Source organism: Paroedura picta, unplaced genomic scaffold (genome assembly GCF_049243985.1).
Source record: "Paroedura picta isolate Pp20150507F unplaced genomic scaffold, Ppicta_v3.0 Ppicta_v3_sca21, whole genome shotgun sequence".
Classification (NCBI taxonomy): Eukaryota; Metazoa; Chordata; class Lepidosauria; order Squamata; family Gekkonidae; genus Paroedura; species Paroedura picta.
In genome coordinates, this window is record NW_027518618.1 from 2,888,807 (window position 1) to 2,908,548 (window position 19,742).

At 52.6% G+C, this 19,742-nt stretch overlaps 1 protein-coding gene across 1 annotated transcript in view; it reads right to left on the minus strand.

Moving 5' to 3' along the window:
* Window positions 1-9,478, minus strand: part of LOC143828352 (delta-like protein C) — a 47,423-nt gene extending 37,945 nt beyond the window's left edge. Inside the window, exons 1-3 of the mRNA XM_077318724.1 lie at window positions 9,365-9,478; window positions 5,547-5,792; window positions 1,299-1,356 (exon numbers count right to left, since the gene is read on the minus strand). Of these exons, the coding sequence (XP_077174839.1) occupies window positions 1,299-1,356; window positions 5,547-5,792; window positions 9,365-9,415 (355 nt within the window). The 5' untranslated portion in view covers window positions 9,416-9,478. The remainder of the gene's footprint in view (window positions 1-1,298; window positions 1,357-5,546; window positions 5,793-9,364) is intronic.
* Window positions 9,479-19,742: the final 10,264 nt, after the last annotated feature.

The window sequence follows — 19,742 nt, forward strand, 5'->3', positions numbered from 1 at the left end:
AAAGAATGCTAGGTGGGCAGAAGAGTTTGGAAGGGGGAGATTTTGTTTTGGCATTTGGCGTTCCTTCACCGATTCTCCTTGTCCTTTCCGCCCGTTAATGTGTGCACGTGATTTGTTTTCATGGTATTTACAGGTGTGGTTTTAAGTTGGTTTTAACTTTTAAGTTATGCTTTATTTCATGTTTGTGCTGTTCAGCACCTTTGGGACCTTAAGTTGGCCAGAACAGCAACTTAAAGATGTTTAATAAAGAAGCAAGCAAAAACAGCCCAGCACAGCCCTTTCTGACGGGGCCCCAGTCGTATTTTCCTAAATATTCAAAGCTCTCACGGTGACTTCAATAATCTCAGTCTCTCTCACCCATTTCTCTTTTAAAAGTCCTTCTCAAAATGCACTGGAAAGAAAAGCTACTCTTTATGCGTCCTCTTTTCCCTTGCCCTTTAGTCTTTTAAAATATTTTTATGCCTGCTTTTCTACTAAGCAGCTCAGGCCCCCAAGGCCTGGGAAAAAAAAGAATATGATGGACAAAGTCATATTAAAAGCCAGTCTAGAAACAATGACATATTCCTCTTCTACCCTATATCTCAGACTGCCCCCAAAGCTCTCTGAAAACCCGTCTCACAACCATTGCCAGGAAGCCAGGAGGGCGAATCTCCACAACCTCTTCCCAAATGCTGTTCCACAGGACTAGAGTTTCCAACTCTGGGCTGAGGAACTCCTGGAGACTCGAAGGAGGAGTCTGGGGAGGACCTCAGCTGGGCATAATGCCATCGTGTTCACCCTCCAAAGCAGCCAATTTCTCCAGAGGAACGGATTTCTGCAGTCTGGAGATTTGTATTAATTCCAGGAGATCTCCAGACCCCACCTGGAGCTTGGCAAGCCAGCCTTGGGATGCTCAAAGACAAGGCTCAATCCAGGACTATTGCATAATATGCCTTAGAGTGAGGGGACTAACAACACACTTTGCTGGGAAGAACAAAACTGCCACTTGAGAATATTTTTCTTTGGGCAGGTTTCTTAAAGGAAAATACCGGCCTACTTCGCAGAGCTGTTGTAGGATAAAGAGTGAGAATGCAGTGAAAGCTTGGGGGGGGGGAATTATTTGTGTTTGGGCGCTTTTAACACGCACACACACACTAAATAACACACTTTCTTTGCGACTGGATGTTGCTGGGTGAAACAGCCAAACCCACTTGCAAACATCGCTGAAGTGGATTGAAACAGCATTATTTAGCATGGGCAAAAGTTCCCTCTGCATGTGTATACATACAAATATATATATTTTTAAATGAGCCACTTACCTGTGGATGGTTCTCCAGACTCTGCCCTCCAAGATTCAATGATAAGTGAAAAGGTCCCCTAGACAGAAGGAAGGGAGAAAAGAGAAAATATGTGGGAAAGATGCAGGACTGGCGGAGGGGAGAGCCAAAATTAATTCAGATGACGACATCAATTTCCAAATAGGTTTCAGGACAGACCATCTAACCCAGGGGTAGTCAAACTGCGTCCCTCCAGATGTCCATGGACTACAATTCCCAGAAGCCCCTGCCAGCGTGCTGGCAGGGGCTTCTGGGAATTGTGGTCCATGGACATCTGGAGGGCTGCAGTTTGACTACCCCTGCGCTACTGAAAACAGACACCCACCCACACAACTGGACTGGGCGGTGAAATGACAATCTCACACTGGACTTTGCTGTTGTTCAAACCATCTTACCAGCTGATGTTTTAAAAATCTTTATGCTGAATGTCCAGATGTTTGTTTGTTTTATAATTGTATTTTAAAATGGTTTAAATGGCATTTGATTGTGTTTCATATAGTTAAATGATGATATACCCCACCCTGAACAAGTTTGCTGGAAGGGCGGTATAGGAAATAAATAAATAATAATAGTTCTAAGGCCTGCTCCTAATGATGGCGGGGCCTCATGGGAATTGTAGTCCATTGACATCTGGAGAGCCCCAGTTTGGCCACCCCTTCCCTCTAATCTCCCACACCTGGGCAGGGGAGAAAAGAGATCCAGAGGAGCTAAACCAGTCCAAGGGACTCACCCCGTTTCTTTTCCCTCCCTCTCATCCGATTCTCCTTGTCTAAATCTAGTTCTTGAAGGCTTTTCCCCTGATGATGGAGAGCCAGCAGAAAAGGGAAGAAGGCGTACCAATCAGCCTTGGGATTTGGTCCCTAATAAGGAACCCCACCCATTTGAAGACCAAAATTTGTTTTGAAGCAGCCTTGGTGTGGAAGCGCTGCTCCCCACCACTTCCCAACCATCCTCGGAGATCCTCCACATCCTCTTTCTGGGGAGAAAAAGGATCCTGCCCTCCCACAAACTCCGCGTTAAATCGGATTCTGAAGTTCCAAGCCTGCTTTTGGGACTAGAGAGCAATGGGGCGCCATCTCTTTTCCATCAGGCATAGACCTTGAGCCACATTTTCAACTGGTTTCTGCAAAAGGGGAGCTCTTAAGAGTGTCGGACGACAGGATCTTGTAGACCAGGGGTAGTCAAACTGTGGCCCTCCAGATGTCCATGGACTACAATTCCCAGGAGCCCCTGCCAGCGAACGCTGGCAGGGGCTCCTGGGAATTGTAGTCCATGGACATCTGGAGGGCTGCAGTTTGACTACCCCTGTTGTAGACTCGCGTCTGACTCCTGGCTCCAACATGGAAACCTGCTGAGTGAACCTGAGTCAGGCACACAACTCTCGGCCTGGCTTACCTCACAGGGTTGTTGGGAACTTACAATGGAAGCAAGGGAAAGGACATGATCTGCTTTGGGACTCCGCTGGGGAGAAAGGCGGGGTTTTATATGATTATTGATTTTAACCAGTTGTGTTTATAGATCTTATTGTTTACACGAGATCCAGGTGGGCAGCCATGTTGGTCTGAAGCAGGGGTAGTCAAACTGCGGCCCTCCAGATGTCCGTGGACTACAATTCCCATGAGCCCCCTGCCAGCGAATGCTGGCAGGGGCTCCTGGGAATTGTAGTCCATGGACATCTGGAGGGCCGCAGTTTGACTACCCCTGAAGCAACAGAACTAAGTTCAAGACCAGCGGCCCCTTTAAGACCACCAAAATTTAATTCCAGATATGAGCTTCATAAAGCACCTGAGTTTCCTTAAGGAAGAAAGGAGGCTAATGTATGTTTCAAGTAAACAGTTACAAAACAAACTAATGAAGAAAAGCAATTTTTAAAATACCACTTAGTACTAATAAACATACAGTTTTTAGGCTTTTAAACAATTAAAGTTTCCATTGCCCGTGGTAAGAACACTTTGGGCTGAGAACTTTGGGTTCTCCTGGGCGTGATGCAGGTTTGGATTTTGGGCGGTTGACAAAACTGCAGACAGGGACCGAGGAGACCACAGTGGCCCTAACCCCTGGACACTTTCCACGCAGGAGGGTCGAGGGGAACAAGGCGTTCTGCTCCTCAGCACACGGACCCCACTTTGGGAACCAAAATCTGGCGGGAGGCAGGCTTGGCCGGAAAATGCCCTTCCTCACCACTCCTTCCTCAGACTGAGGGAAATTTTCCTCAGAGATTCTCCACACCTCCTCTGAGGAGAAAAAGGAACCTCTCAGTGGAGCAATCAGCCTTCGCTGGCAGGGGCTCATGCGAACTGTAGTCCATGGGCATCTGGAGGGCCACAGTTTGACTACACCTGCTCTGGAGCAACCAGCCTTCGCTGGCAGAGGCTCATGGGATTTGTAGTCTATGGACGCCTGGAGCGCCGCAGTTTGACTACCCCTGCTCTGGAGCAACCAGCCTTTGCTGGCAGGGGCTCATGAGAACTGTAGTCCATGGACATCTGGAGGGCCGCAGTTTGACTACACCTGCTCTGGAGCAACCAGCCTTTGCTGGCAGGGGCTCATGGGAATTGTAGTCCATGGACATCTGGAAGCCACAGTTTGACTACCCCTGCTCCACTCACACAAACTCTGCGCTAAATCTGATAATGAAAATTCAAACATACTTCATGGCCAACTCTCTGGAGAGAGATCAACAATCCTGAAGTCAAACTTTCCCCTTCAAAGCAAAGCTTTCAAAATGGCATCAAGCTTCCGCAGCCCTCCGAAACTTAATTTCCGGCCTGGATGGAGGGCAGGCACCTAAGTGCTCATTTTGGCTCTTTCCGCCACCATTTTGTGAAATTCCTTTGCACCACCTCGCAGTCCACTTTTGAAAAACTCTTCACCCACGTTCACACGCGCAGAAGCATGAGGTGGTGTAGCACATGAAACTGCCTTGGTCCGTCAAAGTCAGTACTGTCTACTCAGACTAGCAATAGCTGTCTTTCACATCCCCTTCCTCCCAGGCCTTTTAACTGGAGATACTGGGGCCTGAACCCAGGACCTTCTGCCTGCCAAGCAGAGGCTCTACCACCGAGCTACAGCCCGTCAAAACAGATGGCACTGCTTCAGATGCAGCTGGAGGATCACGTTTTGCAATGTCCGTCTTGCGAGAAAAGCTCCCCGCAGGTAGAAATCAAGCTGAGCAGCAAGCCAAAAGAACATCAGATCTTTTCCCTTGCGGAACCATTTTTTTCACTGCATGGAGTTAAAAAAGAAATGAAGCACCATTCAAAGCTAAACCACACTCAAAACTAAAGCACCATCTGCTCTACCCCCTCAGCGTTTTACCATTTCATTCACCTGCATGTTTGAAAGGGCTGCAGGTTTATTTATTTATTTATCATACTTCTTCAAGAAATGGCCACTGTGCAGCATGGGGGTGGGGGATGTACAACAATTGCTGCTTCACAATCAGATGTCAAAACGTCACTCAGCCTCATAAACTAACTGTACTTCTGAATTGCAGCCTTTGTTTCTGCTGCTACATAGAATTACAGAATCACAGAATCATAGAGTTGGAAGGGACCTCATGTGTCATCTAGTCCAACCCCCTCCACTATGCAGGACACTCACATCCCAATCGCTCAACCACTGCCACCCCCTTGAGCCTTCACAGAATCAGCCTCTCCGTCAGATGGCCATCCAGCCTCTGTTTAAAAATCTCCAAAGAAGGAGAACCCACCACCTCCTGAGGAAGCCTGTTGCTCTGAGAAAGCGCTCTCACTGTCAGGAAATTCTTCCGGATATTTAGATGGAATTTCTTTTGAATTAATTTCATCCCATTGGTTCTGGTCCATCCCACCGGGGCAAGAGAGAACAACTCTGCTCCATCCTCTACATGGCAGCCTTTTAAATACTTGAAAATGGTTCTCAGATCCCCTCTCAGTCGTCTCCTCTCCAGGCTAAACAGACCAAGCTCCCTACAAGCCTAGTTTCCTTGTCCACTCAATTTAACACCAAGACACGTAATAAATATGGACCAGCCTCTACTATTCTCTGCTGCCAAACAGAAAAACACCAGGGCATGCACACAAAGGACAGCAGGTGTGTGTACATAGGTTTCCCCATAGCTCTAGCCAAATTATGTCTGTGGGACACTCAGCTGGAGAATTAAAGAGTAAGAAGTAGGAAAGGGCCAAAGAAGGGCCTGGATGTAACCCAAGATGTCTGGAGGGTGCTGGACAGTAGGAAGGGCCTCACCGGCCACTTGAAGTGAAAGGGGACCTGGATGGGCCCGCTGGTTGCCACCACGCTGCGGTCAGCTGGGACAATCTCACTCAGGGCTGCTCCGAAGGTACAGGGGGGTTCCGGCGACACGACCTCCTGGGCGTGCTTGAGGCAGACACGAAAGAAGAGGCGGCAGGGGTGGGCACCGTGGCACCAGCTCCGGGGGCTGCTTGTGGTGAAGGAATGCACCTGGAGCTCAAAGACGCCAGCTGGTTTCGCCTGCAAGGGGAAAAATGGGAGAACAGATGAGCATGTGGGAAATCATGCCCAGGGAAACCCCCTCAAAGGCTGCAGGTAGCGATAGGTTGCTGACTCAGCTCCCTGCTACCAAACAGCCAGGGGTAGTCAAACTGCAGCCCTCCATGGACTACAATTCCCATAAGCCCCTGCCAGCAAACGCTGGACATCTGGAGGGCCGCAGTTTGACCACCCCTGCTTGCGCTCCAAACCTTCAGCAGACCTTGGCCCCCTAACCTTCTGCTGAAAATTCTGTTCCCTTTTCTAAACATCTTGTGGCAGTATTCTGCAGAGATTATTAGCAGGGGGAAAGGAAATCCCCTGCACACTGCAAAAAAGGAAGAGGCCTGCAAATCCCTATAGATCTGGGGTATAGGAACAGGTCTGTTCCCTTGGTCAGCTGGTCATTCTCGTGTCCCACTCACAAGACCTCTGCATCCAATTCTCTTCTTCACACAGCCTGGCCGAGCCTAGAGTCCTCTGCACCCCAGATCCCTGCCCCTCACAGGATCCTGAAGTGTTGCCTCCATCCTAAGGACACACAGACCCTACTCTGGTCTTACACAGCCTCCTAAGATAGAAGGCCAAGTGCACCACTCTGGAAAGCTGTCATAAGGGAAGTTATTGGTTGTAATAAGGGAAGTGCTTATGGGGCTTTCACTGTGTTTTACTCTTTTATTATTGTAAACCACCATGAGCCCAACAGGGAACAGTGATATATAAATAAATACATACATAAGTAAACAAACAAACAAACAAACAGTTAGTCAGGGGGCTTCTGCTGAAAAGACCCTGTCATGTACTCACCCACTGAACTTCTTTGATTTTGGGGACCCTTCTATTGCTTGGAATCATACGCTAGGCCTTGAACAGAATCAAGACAGCCTGTTCTCAAGATATTTTCACCTACCCTTCACAGACGTAAGTCAATAGCAAGGAATTCCTCCATCTTCAAATACGGTGACAGGTGAGAAAGAGTTCTGTGGAGGTCTAGCTGCACACCACCACCCCAAAGAGGAGGCATGCCCCCCTCCCCGATGCAGCCAGCTAACACAAAGTGTTGTGCGTCCCCTCTTTGTTTTATTTAAAACGTTTATTAGCTGCCTTTTAGCCTTCCAGAGCTCAAGGCAGCTTGCAGCATAAACAAGATTAATAAAACTGTTTACAAAAATCTAAAAGGACAATTTAAGAACGCTTTAATCAAATGTAGTCCCTAAGTGGTTTCCTAAGCTAGAGGGCCAGGTGCATCTCCCTGAGAGGTTGTTCCACACTCTTTGGGCTACCACTAAAAAGGCCCTGTCTCATATACCTACCAACTGAACCTGATTTTGGGGACAGTCAGAAGGGCCTCTCCTTGGGATCTTAATTCCTGGGCAGGAATGTATAGGAAAAGACAATTTATCTGACATTATCGTCATCACAAGATTTCCCATTTCTCCCTACTGAACATGGGGCTGGATGGTTCTTAAAGCAAAGAGTGTCCAGGAATAATAGTGATAATATTCATTTATACAACACTTGCCATGGCCCAAGTGCTTATCTTGTTGCAATATGTTTACAACAACCTTGTAAAGCATGCCAGTATGATCCTCTTGTTGCAGACAGGAAGCAGGGAGGGGCTGAGGGGGCGCAGAGCAAGGCATGTTTAAGGCAACAGAGAGAACCTGTGGCAGGCCATGACTTCCTCATAACCATTATGCTGGGTTTCTCAGCACTTAAAATAATCTTTTATTGTTCTCTGAGCTATCCAAGGCCAAAATTGGCCGGGAAGAAGGGTGTTTGCGCCACTCTTCTCTAGTAAGGAGAAAAAAATTAGTGGTCTAACAGGACAGTTAATAAAAACAACATTTTTTGGGGGGGAAAGGGGAAACAAAATCAATACAAGCTGCAACCCAATAGAAGCTTTGAGTTCAGTGGTGTCTTTCAGACCAACCGGATTCTGGGTAGAAGCTTTCGGGGGCATGCACACAAAGTTATAGAACAAAGTTTGAATCCGTGCATGCCCACAATGTCCCTTGTACCGAGAATGAAACCTTTGGGATCTGCCGCCTTCCAAAGCCACCCTCCTCAGAGTCGGGGGACGGGACTCTCCCCAGACAGCAGCCAGGTCTCACAAGGGCTGGGGGGAATCTGTGATTTGGGGAAGTGAAGCAGCCCTGAATAGGCGCTGCTTCCCCTCCCCCCCCCCAAATAAAGCATCAAACAGCTTTTCCGGGAAGAAGCGGTCTCCATCCGCTGGGCCAGTGCCAAGAGCAACCGAGCGGGGGCTCTGTTGGCCGGGGAGAGGAAGGAGGACGCCCCCAAGGGCCAGCAGATGGCCAGTGTGGGAGAAGGGGGGCAACCCAGCTCCCTCCCCCGCCCGCAGTCCTGAAGAGTCACAAGTGTCCGCCAGGGTCCCAGCAGCTTCAGGGGGCCTCTGGGCCGGACTGCAGGAGAAGAGCCGGATTCAACTCCAGAAGCACCTTGGAGAGCTGCATGATTTGGGGGGCAGGAGCTTTTGAGAAGCAGAGTTCTCTTTGTCAGACACAAGCAGGACAACAGTTTCAGAGCACAGGTGATCCTGCAGAAGAGAGAGGAGTGCCTCTGCCCATGTCCAGAGTGTGATTTGGAGACCAACAAGGTTTTCCAGCTTTCACAAGTCAAATCTTCCTTCCTCAAACGCAAACAGCAGCACAGTTTAAGTTCACAACTAGGCCTGCAGCATAAAGATGAGCGCCTCTGCTCATGTGCAAAGTACACCGTAGGGATCGACAAGGCTTTCCAGGTGGGAGTTTTCAAGAGTCAGCGCTCCCTTCAACAGATACAATTTCAGCACCAAGCAAATCCAGCAGAATAGAGAGGAGTGCCTCTGCCCATGTGCAGAGTGCTTTCTTTTTATGCTAGCCCGACATTTAGCTCAGGTTACCTTCTCTGGGTGGGAAAATGCCTGGAGATTTTGGAGGCAGACCCTGGAAAAGGCAAGGTTTGGGGAGTGCCAGTAGCTCAGTGGGAGAGCCCGCACATGACATGCAGGAGGTCCCCGGTTCAATCCCCGGCAGCATCTCCAGCTCAAAGGACCTGGCAGGAGGGGAGGGGGGGAGACCTCTGCCGGAGACCCTGGAAAGCCGCTTCCAGCCTGAGCAGACAATACTGACTTGGATGAACTGCGGTTCTGATCCTGCACCCTGCTCCTTCACAGGCTCAAAGCTGCTGCCTTCTCCAGAGAAAAGGATCTCTGCCGCCTGGAAATCCACTGGAATAACGGGAGGTCTCCAGGCCCCACAGGGAGGCTGGCAACCCTGGGGTTGGCCCAGACACCGTCCCGACCCCGGCTAGGTGACCCATCCTCCCCGAGGGCGGCTCAGCCCGCCCCACTTCGCCTCTTGCGCGGATCCCCTCGCATCTCTCGACTCGGACGGGGGGATCCACTCGCTTCTCCGGATGGAGCGCCAGGAGAAAGCGCCACCTCCCTTCCTACCCCCACCCCAGGATGTGCCCAGAGCCGGGAGGCTCCCGGCTGGAGCTGGCCACCGGGCTCCCCTCGAGCTGGCCGCGGGGCGCAAAGCGGGACTCACCAGGGGGGCGCAGAGGAGCGCCACGACGCCGCACAAGAGCCGCGCAGCCATCGCAGCGCCAGCAGCCCGCGCAGCCCAGCCTCAAGCGGCGCCCGAATCGGCAGCGGCCGCCGGCCGAGGCGCTTTTAGGCGCGGGGCGGGGCGGGGAGGACGGGCCCCGCCCCTCGGGCAGAGGCCCCGCCCCCTGTGGGGCTGGGGGCGCGGGAGGGGGGCTGGCCTCCCAGCTGTATGTTAATAGCGGGGGAGGGGGCGGGCAGGGCGCGTGGCCCGCGGGCACCCCCGGCCTCCGGCGCCGCACCCAAGGGCAAAGGCAAGGGCAAGGGCAAGGGGCGCTGGGCAGCGGACAAAGGCTGCTGGAGGGGGAGACGCTGCGCTGGGCAGCCCCGCTCCGGCGGAGACCCTCCAAGGCATCGGCCGCCCCAGGGATCAAGGACTCCCCACATGTCCATGGACTACAAGGACCATGCGCCCCTGCCCATTGGCCCTGCTGGCAGGGGCGCATGGTCCTTGCAGTCCACGGGCGTCTGGAGAGCCGCAGACCCCCGACGTCCAGGCGCCCCCGGACTCGGATCTTCGTTCTCGAGAGCTGAATTGCGCTCATTTTGCTTTTTGTTCATTGGCTGGCAGAACAGACATTGTAAATGGTGGTCTTATGAATTGTATCCTGACAGTCAAGGGGCTTTCTCAGTGGAACAGGCTTCCTCGGGAGGTGGTGGGATCTCCTTCTTGGAGACTTTTAAGCAGAGGCTGGAGAGCCATCTGATGGAGAGGCTAATTCTGTGAAGGTTCAAGGGGGTGGCAGGTGACAGTGGGTGAGCGATTGGGATGTGAGTGTCCTGCACAGTGCAGGGGGTTGGACTAGATGACCCATGAGATCCCTTCCAACTCTATAATTCTATGTTTTATTTAATTATTTACATTGTTAAGCTGCCTTCAAGGCCATCAGCTCAAAATACTTGAAGTGAGTGAAAATAAAGGAAGGGACTTGAACTCAGAACACTTTCCGATACATGGAGCGTTTTGCTTCTTCCCCTTAGACTCTATGGCAGGGGTGGTCAAACTGTGGCCCTCCACATGTTCATGGACTACAATTCTCAGGAGCCCCTGCCAGCAAATGGTATCAAATCCACGTCCTTCGTCTAAAAATAGGCAGTTCCCAACTCTAGATCGGGAAATGCCTGGAGATGGTTAAGAGCAGAGGTTTCTAATCTGGTCAGCCGGGCTTGATTCTCCACCTCTCCTCCACGTGCAGCTAGCTGGGTGAACTTGGACTCAGTCCTCCTAGAACTGTTATCACAGAGCAGTTCTTTCAGAGCTCTCTCAGCCCCACCTACCTCACAGGGTGCCTTTTGTAGGGAGAGGAAGGGAAGGCGATTTCAAGCTGCTTTGAAATTCCTTCAGGTAGAAAAAAGTGGGGTGTAAAAATCAACTCTTCTTCTGGCATAAACCCGAGTCAGCATCCGGGTAACACAGCACACTTCATCACCAGATTCTAAGACACAGCATTGACTACTATGACTTCTTCTGCCACCTTCAGCCAGGAAAGGAAATGCTGACCCCCCCAAAAAAAACCCCACAGACAAGATGATCTCTTCCCACCCACCCCACATGCTTATCATAAAAATGTCTAGAAGCATTTCCATGCTTCTTGTGAAAACTCCACTTACTGGATTGCCCAGGAAAGGTGAACGAAACCTACCCTCTGAACCGCCCCACCTGCGAACACAATGTGCTGTCTGAAGGATGCAAAGGGAGAACCTGGAGGCATGAAGGTCAGGCGCATGGTGGGATGAAGGAAAGATGGGCTGGCACAAGGGTATCCTCCATGCCCGGACCCGGTCAATCTAGCTCCTGCCCTTGCATCCATTCAATCTTAGCATTCAGACGCAATCAAGCGGTTTACTGCCCTGATCTACTGGCACAGGGCAGTAAACCAGAAGATATAGTGATGGCCGTCAGGCACAGAGAGCTTTAAACGGGGAATAGAGAGGCTCATGGAGAAGCAGTATACCAGTGGCTTCTGGCCATGGTGACAGATGAACCTCCACATTCAGAGGCAATAAATCTCTGAATCCCAGAGCCAGGAGGCAAAATAAGGGAAATGCCTCGGCCTCCCTGCCCTGTGGCTGGCCCTGCAGAGGAACTGGCTGGCCCCTGGGTGAGATGGGAGGCTGGACTGGATGGGCCCTCCCTGGTCTGACCCAGCAGGGCTCCCCTGATGTCCTTAGGAAGGCCTCGGCCTCCCTGCCCTGTGGCTGGACCTCCAGAGGAACTGGCTGGCCCCTGGGTGAGACGGGAGGCTGGACTGGATGGGCCCTCCCTGGTCTGACCCAGCAGGGCTCCCCTGATGTCCTTAGGAAGGCCTCGGCCTCCCTGCCCTGTGGCTGGCCCTGCAGAGGAACTGGCTGGCCCCTGGGTGAGATGGGAGGCTGGACTGGATGGGCCCTCCCTGGTCTGACCCAGCAGGGCTCCCCTGATGTCCTTAGGAAGGCCTCGGCCTCCCTGCCCTGTGGCTGCCCCTCCAGAGGAACTGGCTGGCCCCTGGGTGAGACGGGAGGCTGGACTGGAGGGACCCTCCCTGGCCTGACCCAGCAGGGCTCTCCTGATGTCCTTAGGAAGCCCTCGGCCTCCCTGCCCTGTGGCTGGCCCTGCAGAGGAACTGGCTGGCCCCTGGGTGAGACGGGAGGCTGGACTGGATGGGCCCTCCCTGGTCTGACCCAGCAGGGCTCCCCTGATGTCCTTAGGAAGGCCTCGGCCTCCCTGCCCTGTGGCTGCCCCTCCAGAGGAACTGGCTGGCCCCTGGGTGAGATGGGAGGCTGGACTGGATGGGCCCTCCCTGGTCTGACCCAGCAGGGCTCTCCTGATGTCCTTAGTAAGGCCTTGGCCTCCCTGCCCTGTGGCTGGCCCTCCAGAGGAACTGGCTGGCCCCTGGGTGAGACGGGAGGCTGGACTGGATGGGCCCTCCCTGGCCTGACCCAGCAGGGCTCCCCTGATGTCCTTAGGAAGGCCTCGGCCTCCCTGCCCTGTGGCTGGCCCTGCAGAGGAACTGGCTGGCCCCTGGGTGAGACGGGAGGCTGGACTGGATGGGCCCTCCCTGGTCTGACCCAGCAGGGCTGTTCTGTTCTTCCGGAGGCATGTAGTGAAGGGAAAGGAAACAGATCTCACACAAAGAAAGGTCCACTCCCTGTTTCTGCTTTGGATCCTTTTGGATCTGGAACGCAGCATCTGTGGGGCATCCCTCTTTGTTGGGTCCCCCCTCGTGGGGGGTGTTTTCTAACTAACTGTGCTTCCAAGGCTCCTCTTGAGTCCCAGCTCATGCCTCGGATCGGGCCCTGCCCACCATGTGTCCAGGTGTGACCGAGTGTGCCTCCCATTCAGCTGCCGTCCCCCTGGTGTGGAGGGGCTTCTTTTCACACCCTGCAGGCACATGGCAGGAATGCAAGAAGGACCCCCCTCCCCCCTCCCCCCAAATCACCTCCACTGTTGCCTTTGACACCTTTCTCTGGCAAATGCATGGAATGAAGGGGGGGGAGGTGAGAAAAAGGGGGTCTCTGGTGAACGCATTAAGGCCGTGGGAGGCTGGGGTGGGCAGCAGGAACTCTGTGGCCTTTTTGAAATTGGTGAGGACCAGGAGAGAAGAGGTTGACAAGGTCAGGAGCCTGCCTGGCCTGCCTCTGTGCACGCAAGGCAAATTTGGGGTGCAGCGTGCAGCCTGCAGGAAGCCCAGCCCTCACATTTTCATGGACTATAAACCCAGTCGCCCCTTAATATCTGGAAGGGAGGAGAGCAAATGCTCGTCTTGTCCAGCACCCCAGGGCCAACTTCCATGAGACTCCCAAACCCGGCAGTGGCCCTCCCCTGCTCTTCCCCCCCCCTCCATTCCTACCTGGTATAGAGGCACACAATGCTCTGAATGTGGAGGTTCCACTTAGGCAGGGGTAGTCAAACTGCGGCCCTCCAGATGTCCATGGACTACAATTCCCATGAGCCCCCTGCCAGCATTCGCTGGCAGGGGGCTCCTGGGAATTGTAGTCCATGGACATCTGGAGGGCCACAGTTTGACCACCCCTGCACTTGGGCGTTGGACTTAATGAGGCAAAAGAGGTGCAAAAATTCGGGACCTCTTATGTGTGTGCCTCCAGAGGAGCTGGCTGAGACAGGAGGCTGGACGAGATGGGCCCTCCCTGGACTCTCCTGAGGTTCTTACGAGAGGGTCTGAGAGGGAAAGAGCAAAGAGAATTCTCTCACTGGGATATACTGGGCAGTCAGCCACAGTCCTTTGGTGGGTTAGATGTTGCGGTCCCTTGGCCGTTGCCGGACTCATCTTCTCCCTCTTACTTGGGTGTGGAGACGAACCAAGGTGACCTTTTGGGGAGTGAATCTGCCTTCAATAAGTTAAATATTCCTACATGAAAATGTCGTGTCAGATGTGCTTCCTTTTTTGTAAGCAAAAATTTCTTTCCCTCGTTCCCATTGAAGTCAGGCCATCTTTGTGATTTGTTTGGACAGCCTTTCCCTCTTAAGTGGGAAACGAACAGGATCGGGGAATCCTGCGTCGTGCTTCTTAGCTTCCGAGGCAAATGGATAACTTTTCCCCAGTGACGGAGCCAGGCGGGGAGCTGCCTCAGCCCTTTTAATCCACCTCGTCCAGAGTACAGCATCCTCCCTCTCCCTCCTCCACCCCTGCTGCAAACAAAACATCAGAGTCGCATTAAGACCAGTTCGAATGTGTCACAATATTGGCAGCACCACCAGGGAGAAGAGAGAGGAGTAATTAATTCCTAAAAGAGAGGTTGGCTCCGGGGGCGGGTAGAGTGGGGGTCTGGAGAGAAAGCTGGGATTTCACAGAGAATTCCCATCCGGCAGCAAACCAGCCAGTGCCAGCCGGCCGTTGCCCTGTCAACATGGTAAGTGGGCGACCATGGTGAGGGGCCTTCGCCATCCCCCACTGGCACAGACAAGAGCCATGAGAAAGCAACGTGGTCCGCACTCTGGGGTGACCCTCTGGAAAGCCAGATCCGAAAGGGAGGAATGCGGATCACCAGGAAGGGGTCGGGAACACAAATGCCGCTGCTTTGCATCGAACCCAGCCTGCATCCCTGAAAGTCAAAATTGCTCCTGTATAGATCTGTGTGTCAGGATTGCTGCTGAATCCTGCCATGAGTTAGCATGAGTCTCTCCATTTTTATTTACCTTGTCTTTTTCCTGCTTTGGCAGTGGTGGCCAAACTGTGGCTCTCCAGATGTCCATGGACTGCAGTTCCCATGAGCCCCTGCCAGCTGGGGGGGTCCTCATCTGGAAGACTGCGCACAGCTGGAACCCCCTCCTCAGGAGGAAAGGCTGAAGCCTCTGGGACTTTTCAGGTTAGGAATCAGGCAACTAACTAAGGGGGGGGATTTGAGCAAGGGCTGTAAAATTACGCACGGGGAGGAGAGAGTGGGCAAAGGAGTAGGACTTGTGGGCCAGCGACAGACTCAGGGTGGACAAAAAGAAATACCACTTATGCACAGTGAGAGATTAACAGGTGGAATTCAGTGACAGAGGAGGTAGTGATGCCTGCAGGAAGAAACGGCTTAAAATGGGGAGCAGATAGATTCATGGAGGAGAAGTCTAACAAGGGCTACCAGCCTTAGTGACTGAGGGGAACCTCCACATTCAGAGCCAGGAGGCAACATCAGGGGGAAACTCTCGGCCCTGTTGTGGGCCCTCCAGGGGAACTGGTGGGCCTCTGCATCACATAGGAGGCTGGACTATGGACCCTCCCTGGTCGGCCCCTACAGGGCTCTTCCAATGTTCTTGTGAAGGCCTCGGCCTCCCTGCCCTGTTGTTGGTCTTCCATGGGAACGGATTGGCCCCTATGTGAGAAGGGCACATCCTGTATCTGAAGTCTACCTGCTTTCTCAGAATTAACCAACTCTTCTTCTTCTTCAGTAATCTTAGGGCTCTCTCAGCCTCTCCTCCCTCACAGGGGGTCTGTTGTGGGGAGAGGAAAGGGAAGGCGACTGGAAGCCGCTTTGAGACTCCTTCGGGTAGAGAAAAGCAGCACAGAAGAACCAACTCTTCTTCTTCTTCAGGAATCTCAGGGCTCTCTCAGCCTCCCCTCCCTCACAGGGTGTCTGTTGTGGGGAGAGGAAAGGGAAGACGGAAGCTGCTTGGAGACTCCTTCGGGTAGGGAAAAGCAACATATAAGAACCAACTCTTCTTCTTCTAGCAGCAGGACACAGTCTGAGTCCAGGGGCACCTGTAGGACCAGCAGAAGTTTTCTTCTGGGTAGCTGAGCATGCCCACTTCTTTAAGCAGCAGGCTAATTTGGAGGAAGCAGGGGGACTTAAGATACTGGATGTTGTTTTCAGCCAGGCATTAGCGTGGGAAGGAGGGCCATGCAGAGAAAGAGGATTAGTCCTTTCTTTCTCTGAGACAGACCTAGACCTCAACAATGCCTTTTTTCTTAACACACTACTGCTTGAGCATGTACAAAGTGCATTTCCCTCTCTGGTCACAGGAGAAGAAGGGAAAAGGAGAAGATGCAAGATTGTTTGACCACCAAATGTCAATGCTGAAAAACTCTTGGGCCCAACAGAGCTCTGCAAAAAAAAAATTGAGGGAGAGGTAGTTGGTGAATGGCTTGGAATGGCTTGTTTTGGGGAGCACCCCCGCTTCCCCCCAGCCCCCACAGAGGCATGCCAGCAGAGCAGCTGACTTATTCTTCCTTGTGGCACGGGCTTTCGAAAACAGGTCCCCCGGGGTCTGAGCTGTCAGCGCTGGGTGTTCCCCAGAAATTTACAACTTTCTCTCTCCCCCCTGTTCTGTTTTCTTTGGCATTAGCAAGCAGCAGGGGGACAAGACACAACTGTGAAAACATTCAAGTGTGCGTACCTGCCTGGGGAGCACTTGAGCACACGCAGAGTGCCTCCTTAGCACAAACAGCACGGGGGCCCAGGCAATGGGCACCGCTTTAAACTACAAGGACAACGATATAGGCTAGATATCAGGAAAAAATTCTTCACAGTCAGAGTAGTTCAGCAGTGGAATAGGTTGCCTAAGGAGGTGGTGAGCTCCCCCTCACTGGCAGTCTTCAAGCAAAGGCTGGATACACACTTTTCTTGGATGCTTTAGGATGCTCTGGGCTGATCCTGCGTTGAGCAGGGGGTTGGACTAGATGGCCTATATGACCCCTTCCAACTCTATGATTCTATGAATATCCTGGATGCCCAGCCACATCTCAGTAGACAACCAGCCAGCAAGGGAACAGAAGGAAGAAGATGAGCTGTTTTTTTTACATCCTGCTTTTCACTCCCCGAAGGAACACCAAAGCAGTTGACAAACACTTTTCCTGTTCTCTCCCCTGTGAGGAAGTGGGGCTGAGAGAGCTCTAAGAGAACTGCTCTGCAATAACAGCTCCAAGAGAACTGTGACTGGCCCAAGGTCGCCCAGCCAGCTGCATGTGGAAAAGTGGGGAATCAAAGTGGGTTTTCCACAACACCACGCTGGGTCTCAAGAGGGCTGCAGTAACGGAGGGGTGGGGTGGGGGTGAGAACAGCTAATGAAACTCATGGGGCAGAGAGAGCAGGCAGCAACTAAGTTTGATAGACCCTGGATCATCCAGTGAAGCTGAAGGGTGGGAGATGCTTGACAGTTCTTCACAGACTGTAGCTGTTCCAGGCGAACGCTGGCAGGGGCTCCTGGGAATTGTAGTCCATGGACATCTGGAGGGCCGCAGTTTGACTACCCCTGTGTGGAACTCACTGCCACAGGATGGTGGGGGAGGATGGTGCCCACCAGATGGTGCCCACCAGATAGGATTGAGAGGGGAGATCATGGAGGGCAGCTCACAGTGGCAGGGCAGAACTAAGCAGAAGGGGTTGGCCCAGCCTGCCTCTGCGTTGCAGTCCTTGAGGGTCTCCCATCGCAGGGCAGGCCAGGCCTTTTGACACCCAGCTCGCACAATAGGTGGTTTCAACTTGTTTTAACGATGGGTTTATGATGATAGCAAAGGCTTTTTAGATGAAGTTTTCAATTGGCTGTTGTAATTGCTTAGCTGCCTTGTTGACCGCATGACAGCAGAACGGCAGGGCCCAAAGACTTTTTAATGGATAACAATACACAAAAGATGCTAACCTGAAACTCCCCACCAGCTGCATGTGCCTCCTTCCTCTGCATCTGCCCCTGGCTCCCTCAGACTGGCAACTGCTCCCCACCAGTCTCATCATCTATTTCCCGGTCTTTTTAACTGGGGATTTCGAGGGCTGAAGCAGGGCCTTGCCTGCCACAGATGAAGCTACCTTATACCGAATCAGGCCGTCGGTTCACCCAAGTCCGCATTGTCTGCTCGGGCTGGAAGCTGCTCTCCAGGGTCTCAGGCAGGTCTTCCATATCACCGGCTGCTTGGTGCTTTTAGCTGGCGATGCCGTGGGTTGAACCTGGGACTTTGCCCAGGCCCAGCAGAGGCTCTGCCACTGAGCCACAGCCCCTTCCCAGCGTTTTCCGGTGGCAGCGATGGAAACACAGCCCGTGACCCGCAGAGGCCTAAGGCGTGGGCAGGGAGCAGGCGGCACAGTTGGGTTGGTGTGGGTGGGTGGCAGGTTCACGCGATAAGACGGGCCCAGAGTCTAGAGCAAGATGTGAATGGAAGGAAATGCCAGGGCTTCAGTCTCCGGCTCGTCTACTGCCAGGGGCTTTGTGTGTGTGTGTGTGTGTGTGTGTGGATTCAGAACACATTACAGAAGCGAAGAAAGAAAAGTGTGTTTTCTGAGCAAATAAAAGTCACTTCCACCCCTTCTGGTCTCACCGCTGCGCCTGGCAGCTCCAGACACAGCTGTCCCCGGTGCTTCCTGCTTTCCAGAGCCCCGGTAGCAGGTTGCCCTCTGCCCAGTTATTTCTGATAGGCACCCTTCCTGCCCAGAGTGCCCAGCCTGGCACGTGGGTTTCCCCGAATCCTGGCCAGGCTCAGATGAGTTCTGCTTGAACCACCGGGATGCCAGTTCCAGGCCGGGAAATTCCTGGAGGTTGTTTGGGGTGGGAAAGAAGAAATGAGGAGTTGGAGAGAAGCAGCTGACAATTGCCTTCCCTTCCTCTCCCCACAACAGACACCCTGCAAGGTGAGAGAGCTCTGAGAGAACTTCTATGTGAGAACAGCTCTGAGAGAACTGTGACTAGCCCGAGGTCACCGAGCTGGGTGCATGTAGAGGAGGCGTGGGGAATTCTTCAGTTTAGATTAAAGGTGGGTTATCGATGAAAGTAAATACAAATCACATGAGGAGGAGGAGGAGGAGGAGGAGGAGGAGGGACGGCGCTGAAATCCAGACTGGCTCAGCAATTTTTCAGCAATAAATGTCCACTGTGAAAAATTCGGCCTTGTTTTTATCAAACAGCAGATCGGGAGGAAAAACCCTAAAGGCTGGCTTGTTTCTCTTACAAGCTTAGAGCTATTGACATAAGGAAGTTATGATAAATATCTCTCAAGAAGCCGCTGTCTTGGGATACCACAAGGCCAGGCCCTTCTCACATTTATGTGATCAGAGCACCGTGTCCTGCGAGTAGATAACCGTAGGCTGGTATATAAAAATGCAGCAACAGTGGAAGTTTATTTCGGGCTCTTTCCATGGCGATCCTGTTTGTGACTGTACAGTCTGTCTTTCAGTGGCACTGAGAACAGTTCAAGTTGGAGCAGATGTCACCCAAGCCGCTTGGATTACGGAGGAAGCACCAGGGCAGAGGCCATGGGAGAGGGCGAGGGGCATCCTTAGACGGGCCTCCCCTGTCCTGAGCCCCTCTCATGGCTTCCCACTTTGGTCCTCAAGCAGTGCGAACCAAGGGGCATTCTTTGGGGGGTCTCAGGGGAACATATCCAGGCTCCGCGGGCAGCTGCAGGCTTCGGCCCAAGCACAACTTGCTTTGTGTGCCAGGGAGAACTAAACCAGGGAGAACTGGGGTGGGGATGGGGTGACATTGGGCCCACACCCTGTTCTTTAAAGTCCACAAAGTCTGCTTGCCTCTGTCCTTCATCTGCCAACACACTCCCTCTGTCCCTTGTAGGCGTTTTTAGCTTGCCTTTTGGTGGTTTCTTTCCTATCTCCCCAGCTGGACCTAAAAATTGATTCCCATCATTTTTCTCTCACAACAACCCTGGAAGGTAGGCTAGGATGAGAGGGTTCAATCAGCCCAAGGTGACTGGGTCTAAACCTTTATGTGTGTGTGTGTGGAATCAACTTGCTTCTGATGGATGGCCTCCAAAACGTCCTTCCATCAGCCATCTTGCTCAGGTCTTGCAACGGGAAGGCTTCCTTGCTAGAGTTGGGCCTTCCTCTTTTCCTGTGACTTTTCCTAGCGTTATTGTCATTTCTGTAATTTTAGCTTCAAGAGAGAGTTCAGGCTGGAT